The sequence below is a fragment of the Acomys minous genome (genome assembly GCF_964271855.1).
Source record: "Acomys minous genome assembly, chromosome: 5".
In the NCBI taxonomy this organism is placed as follows: domain Eukaryota; kingdom Metazoa; phylum Chordata; class Mammalia; order Rodentia; family Muridae; genus Acomys; species Acomys minous.
In genome coordinates, this window is record NC_140494.1 from 125,491,860 (window position 1) to 125,497,859 (window position 6,000).

At 49.6% G+C, this 6,000-nt stretch overlaps 1 protein-coding gene across 1 annotated transcript in view; it reads left to right on the top strand.

Moving 5' to 3' along the window:
* DAPK2 (death associated protein kinase 2) overlaps positions 1-5,273 on the top strand; it is a 124,332-nt gene extending 119,059 nt beyond the window's left edge. Inside the window, exons 10-12 of the mRNA XM_084782385.1 lie at positions 2,049-2,138; positions 2,259-2,342; positions 5,060-5,273. Of these exons, the coding sequence (XP_084638511.1) occupies positions 2,049-2,138; positions 2,259-2,342; positions 5,060-5,140 (255 nt within the window). The 3' untranslated portion in view covers positions 5,141-5,273. The remainder of the gene's footprint in view (positions 1-2,048; positions 2,139-2,258; positions 2,343-5,059) is intronic.
* Positions 5,274-6,000: the final 727 nt, after the last annotated feature.

Consider the following 6,000-nt stretch of genomic DNA (forward strand, 5'->3'; position numbering starts at 1 on the left):
TTTCATTCACCTGGAAGGAAAGCATATTCTTGGGGCTGGAGAGGTCACTCAGCAGGCAGGAGCACTTGGGGCATTTTATCTTTAATTATGTGTATGTGGAGGGGGAAGGTGCATGTGAGTCAGGTGGCTGAGGTTGCCCAGGTGGCCAGAGGCATTGGATCCCTTAGAGCTGGACTTGCAGGTGGTTGTGAGCTGCCAGACATGGGTGCTGGGAATCGAAGTCCTATCCTTTGCAAGAACAGTATTCACTCTTAACCGCTAAGCCGTCTCTCCAGCCCCAGGAACTTTTTTTTCATAGTTATTCTACATTCTCTCCTGGCCCCACCTAGTAACTTACCTAATCTATTTCCTGTCTCTCTCTATTTGTCTGTTCTGGCTCTTTCTTTCTTTCTTTCTTTCTTTCTTTCTTTCTTTCTTTCTTTCTTCTTTTCTGTTTGTTTTGTTTTTCAAGATAGGGTTTCTTGTAGTCCTGGCTGTCCTGGGTTTGCTTTGTAGAACAGGCTGGCCTTGAACTCACAGCAATCCACCTGCCTCTGCCTCGTGAGTGCTGGGGTTACAGGCGTGCACCACCACGTCCAGATTGTTCTGGCCACTTCATACAAATAGACTCACACATAGTTGATCCTGTCTGGCTTTGTCCTTTTAACACATTTCCAACTTTATTCGTGTTGTAAAATGTACAGACACATTACCTGTTTTCATGATTAATGTTCCTAATTAGTATCACATTTTATGGATATGTCATATTTTATTTATCTGTGCACTGGCCGATATGCTTTTGGGTTGTTTCCACTTTTTTTGGTTCTTAAGAGTCATGCTGCTCTGGACATAAAGGTGATCTGGCTGTGATGTCTGTCACTCATTGAGGTTGGTCTGGCTGACTGGGTGGGTGGCCCTTTCCTCCCTCCATATTCTATGGGCATGTCTCCCAAAGCTGGGTACTTGGCCAAAGATGGCGTTCCCTGTAGGAAGGATGTATGAGTCGTTCTTCTCACCTGATAGGACCTCCAAACACCCTCAGGGATGGTGCTGGAGCTGGAAAGATGGCTCAGCAGGGGCAGTCCTTGCTGCCACGCCTGACTACCTGAGTTCTCCTCCTGAGACCTACCTGGTAGGAGGCGAAAACCGGCTCAGACAAGCTGCCCTCTGACCTCCACACACATCTGCCCCCCCTCCCGACTCCCACTGGTAAATAAAGAGATGTCATTAAACGAAAGTATGGGGTTGCTCTGACCGTTCACGATACAGGTTACACTCAAAATAGACAAACCATTTTAGAATGTCCACAGAAGCCCCCAAACCTCCTTCTTCACCTAGGAAACCCTTATTTTACTATTTTGCACAAAGGAAACCAAGAAGGCCAACGGCAGTCAGATTGTTGCTGTTTGCAGCGTGCTCCTGGCTTAAGTATTTTACACCCACAGCTTCATTCAGTCTCACCAGCCCTGTCCTATAACTCCCATATCCTCCGTGACAGCCGAGGCAGAGAAGTCACCGCAGGCTCCTTGCAGCCAATGAATGACCACTGTGTATCTGTCCTCATTTGACACCCCTTGCCCCACCCTCACCCCATTGTGTCGCTTATTTCCTTCCATTTCTAATACTAGAGGAGTACCAGGGCCACACCTGCCGACAGGCATGCATCTCCCCAAAGCCAGAGGCATCCCGCAAAATGACCCTCTCTCCAAAGTGATACTGATGGCTCTTGCGTCCAGCTTTTCTCACTGAGAGATGGCTCCTCCCCAACCCCCGCACCCCCCCACTCCCCTGCAAACCCCCTCCCCCCCCCTGTTGTCTCTCTCTCTCTTTGTATATGCATGCACTGCACTGTGGTAATAATAGCTCAGGGGCACCCAGGATACCTTCTGGGCACGAGACATTTGTAGCATCACCCGTACTATGACATTCGACCTCCCCACTGCTCGCCTTTCTGAGGAGGAGGTACCAGGGGCAGGCTGAGGATGGTGTGTAGTCCAGGATTCTGTGGGGTAGGTGGGTAGCTGCCATTTGAGACCCAGTTGACGCCGTCACTCTGTTTTGTCTCTCAGCCGGTGGACAACCAGCAAGCCATGGTGCGCAGGGAGTCCGTGGTCAACCTGGAAAACTTTAAGAAGCAGTATGTCCGCAGACGGTGGAAGGTGCGTCAGGGCTCAGGGCTCAGGGCTCAGGGCTCAGGGCAGGGACCTAGTGGGGCTCCCTGCTTCTCTCCAGGTCTCTGTGCACATGTCACCTGGCAGCTCTCTTCTCTCTTCCCTTAGCTGTCCTTCAGCATTGTCTCCTTGTGTAACCACCTCACTCGCTCCCTGATGAAGAAGGTGCACTTGAGGACCAGCGAGGACCTGGTGAGTATGCGCAGAGCCCTCTGCTTGGGCACAACTCCTGGACTGTGGGAGTGGAGGGAGGAGGGTAGTAACTATTTCCAGCCTGTCCTTCAGGTCCTGCCCTCTTCAGCCCTGAAGGCTGCAGGGCGGCCAGTGGAGGGCAATGTTAGAGGAGCCATCAGGGATCCATCCTTTCCCGTGGCCTCTTTAAGGGACCACTGCTGCCACTCCACCACAGCCCAGTCAGCAGCTACCCGAGGCCCAGTAGCCCCCCTGGGGAGTGTGGAAATGAGTGTCATAGACCATCTAAAACTTATTCTGGCCAAGTATGATAGTGGACACCTGCAATCCCAGCAGGCAGGAACAGGCGAGCCTAGGTGACTTGAGACCTTACTTCAAACCACCGTACCTCAAAAGGTTCATTTCTGACAATCCTGGCTCTTCTTTAGAATTGCTGCTTTGTTATCCCCTCAGCAACTTCCCCTTTCTCTTTTGTTTCAGATGGCCTGTATCAATAATGGTTGATAGGTTACTTTTAATATGCTAGGCAAATGCTGTAGTCTTGAGCTATGTCCTTGGCCCTTTAGTGTATGCTTATACTAATAGCTTATAATGGCATATGCTCATCAACGGGGTGGCCTCTAGAGCTAGTCTTCCAGAATTTAGATCTGCCACTTACCTGCTGTGTGGCCTTGAAGAGGTTACTTAATCTCTCTCTCTTCCAAATGTCATTATTTGTAAAGTGGGGTAATGATAGTTCCTCTATTGTTGGACAGTGATTAGGCTTAAATGATGGCCTGTCCTTAATGCCTGGTGGGTAAGTGCTCAAGGCCTGCTGGCGACCGGCCTTGCTGCTCACTGAGTGGAGACAGCAGGAGTGTCCGCAAGGCATAAATTAGGAGAAAAGGTGACTCCTCGCTCAGCAAGGGGCTGGCAGTCATCCTGTGTAAACTGAAGATGCTTAGCGTGGGCCCACACCCTGGGATGCTCCCAGCACACCCCTGACCTCCCCCCAGCCCCAGCATGACCTTGGTGGTCCTCCTCCTTCAGACTGAGCTCCTGTTTATTTCTGCTCTTGCCACAACTTGAGAGTTGGTCACTCTAGAGGCTGGTGTGGTTTTTCAACACTTCAACAGTCCCTCTCATGGCCACCAGCCTCATGGACTTCGAAGGGCACTGACTTCGCTGCCTCTGAGAACTCCTGTTTGTCATGGGCGGATTTTATCCAGCTTATCTCTCATTGTTTGGCTCTGACTCACACCAAAAAGTTGCTGGTCGGCAAAGCTTGAGTTATTTTTGTTGTCCTAGTCAGAGTTGGTCCAGGATGTATTTGGCTCACGTTGATTTTGACCTCAGATTTCCTGCCGGCGCAGGCTTGCCTGGAGGAGTATATGACAGGCAGCAGGCAGCAGGCGTGCCTTTCAAAATAAGTTCTGGACCTTTTGCCTCGATATGATGTAGTGGCCGAAAGGGATGTAAAAGATTTTAAATTTCTTTCCTACCTTTGCAAAAACTTGTTGTCTGCCTATCTTTCTTTCTTTTCTTGTCTTTTTCTTCCTTCCTTCCTTTCTTTCTTTTTTTTCTTTTTTTAACTCAGAAATTCTGACCACCTGCTCAATGACTTCTCCTACAGGAGAAAACAGACTGGGTCCCACACATATGTTATATGGCTTTTCCTGTTGGCACGGTCTTAATTTTTTTTTTTCCAGAAAGTCAATGACAAGAACTTTTGTTAGTCCGGCGTGGTGGCGCACGCCTTTAATCCCAACACTCGGGAGGCAGAGACAGGCGGATGCTGTGAATTCGAGGCCAGCCTGGTCTACAAAGATAATCCAGAACAGCCAAGGCTCTGTGTAACAGAGAAACCCTGTCTGGGGGAAAAAAAACCAAAGAACCTTTTTGTTTAGGAAGGATAGAGATGAAACATTTTTATACTCATTTAAATCTGATGTATTTCTTAACTGGAGCTGGACAGATGGCTCAGTGGTTAAGAGTGCTTCCTGCTCTTGCAGGAGACTCGAGTTTGGTTCCTAGAACCTACATGGTGACTCGTAACCATCTGTCTCTCCAATTCTAGAGGATCCAACGCCCTCTCCTGACCTCCACGGGCATTTGCATGCATATCATATATATGCATCCACTCAGGCACACACGCAAAATTAAAAAAAAAAACTTATATTCTAAGCAAACAAAACATCTTCCAACAATCATAGTGATTTTTAGTTTAGGTTGGTAGGACCCATTGGAAGAGATTATAAGCTCTAGGCAGTTGATCCTGGCTGGTTACATTTTGTTCAGAAGTCATTCCTTCCAAAGGCTTTGCAGAGAAGCTTGCTGAACGCTTGGTGGAAACCAGTTGAGGCAAGGGCCTGGAGTGATGGCCAATCAACCACTTCCCCACAGTCTGAGCCCAGGAGACACAATGCCCCTCACAGACTACCTGTCCAAGTGGCCTCGACTATTGACAGGCACAAGTGGCACCAGATGACATTTTTACTGTTATACTTGGGACCCCCAGCACCTGGTTTCCCATGGATGCCCCAAGAAGGAGGCCTCGATGCAGACTGTGTGGCCTTATTTCAAGTCCCTCCTCCTTTTCCTGGATAGCAGAGGTCTCTGGAATGGAGAGCTAAGGGCATCCTTTTGACATGGCCCACCTCCCCCAGCTTCTAGGTCCCTCGCTCCAGTCATGTGACCCTCCGATGCCTTGCCCTGAGCCTTTTTTTCCCCCTCCCCAGAGGAACTGCGAGAGTGACACAGAGGAGGACATCGCCAGGAGGAAGGCCCTTCACCCCCGGAGGAGGAGCAGTACCTCTTAACTGGCCCGGCTTGCAGTGGCTGCCAGGGAGGTCCACGTCCCTTCTGTGCAAGCTATTGGACCCTGCTTGCCACCAGGATCCAGACAGTCTGTGTTCCCGAGCACTTTGCAAGAGAGAGGAGTCTGCAGGACCCGGAACCTTCAGGAGACCCTGGGAGCTGTGGCGGTCTCCTGGTGGGGAGCCTCCAGCACTCCCCGAGCTTTAAGTTCTCCAGAAAAGTGGCTTTCACTATCTGCTATCCTCAGAAGCTGGGACAGGGTGTGGACCGAGGAAATGGACGTAAAGGAATATCATTTTTTTTTTAAACCACAGGTTAAAGGTCAGATTTAGGCAGCTTTCCCCACAAGGTGACAGAGTTCAGAACCAGCTGGAGCAGCAGTCATACCAGGAAGACAGAAGCCCACCCTATCAGGACATGTGAGTGAAGAGGATCTCTAGAGTGAGGGACCAATCCTGTGACTTCCCAGAATCCACCGGGAGTCGGGATATTCAGCGTGAGACTCTTGCCAGCCTCTTGCCAGCCCGCCGTGTTATAAATTTTTTTTCTCATTTTTATTATTAAACTTCTTGTTTATCTAATGCTTGGTTGTCTTAGGGGCTATCTCCATCTGGTTTCCTATAGCCCAAGACCCCCAGCTGGGGGAACACGAGGGTTGGCTGCTAAGTGGGCAGAGGTGATTCTGAACAGCGGTTTTGTTTTTCGTTTTTGTTTTTGTTTTTTAAAGACAAAATGTGGGCCTTCTGCATCCTCCCTTGAAAGTGCCCCCCTCCTCCCATCACAGAAAGCTGTGACCCATCCACCACCACGCTGTCAGCCTTCCTGTTAGGGGTTGACTTGTAGCTTTCTTAACTTCATAAGT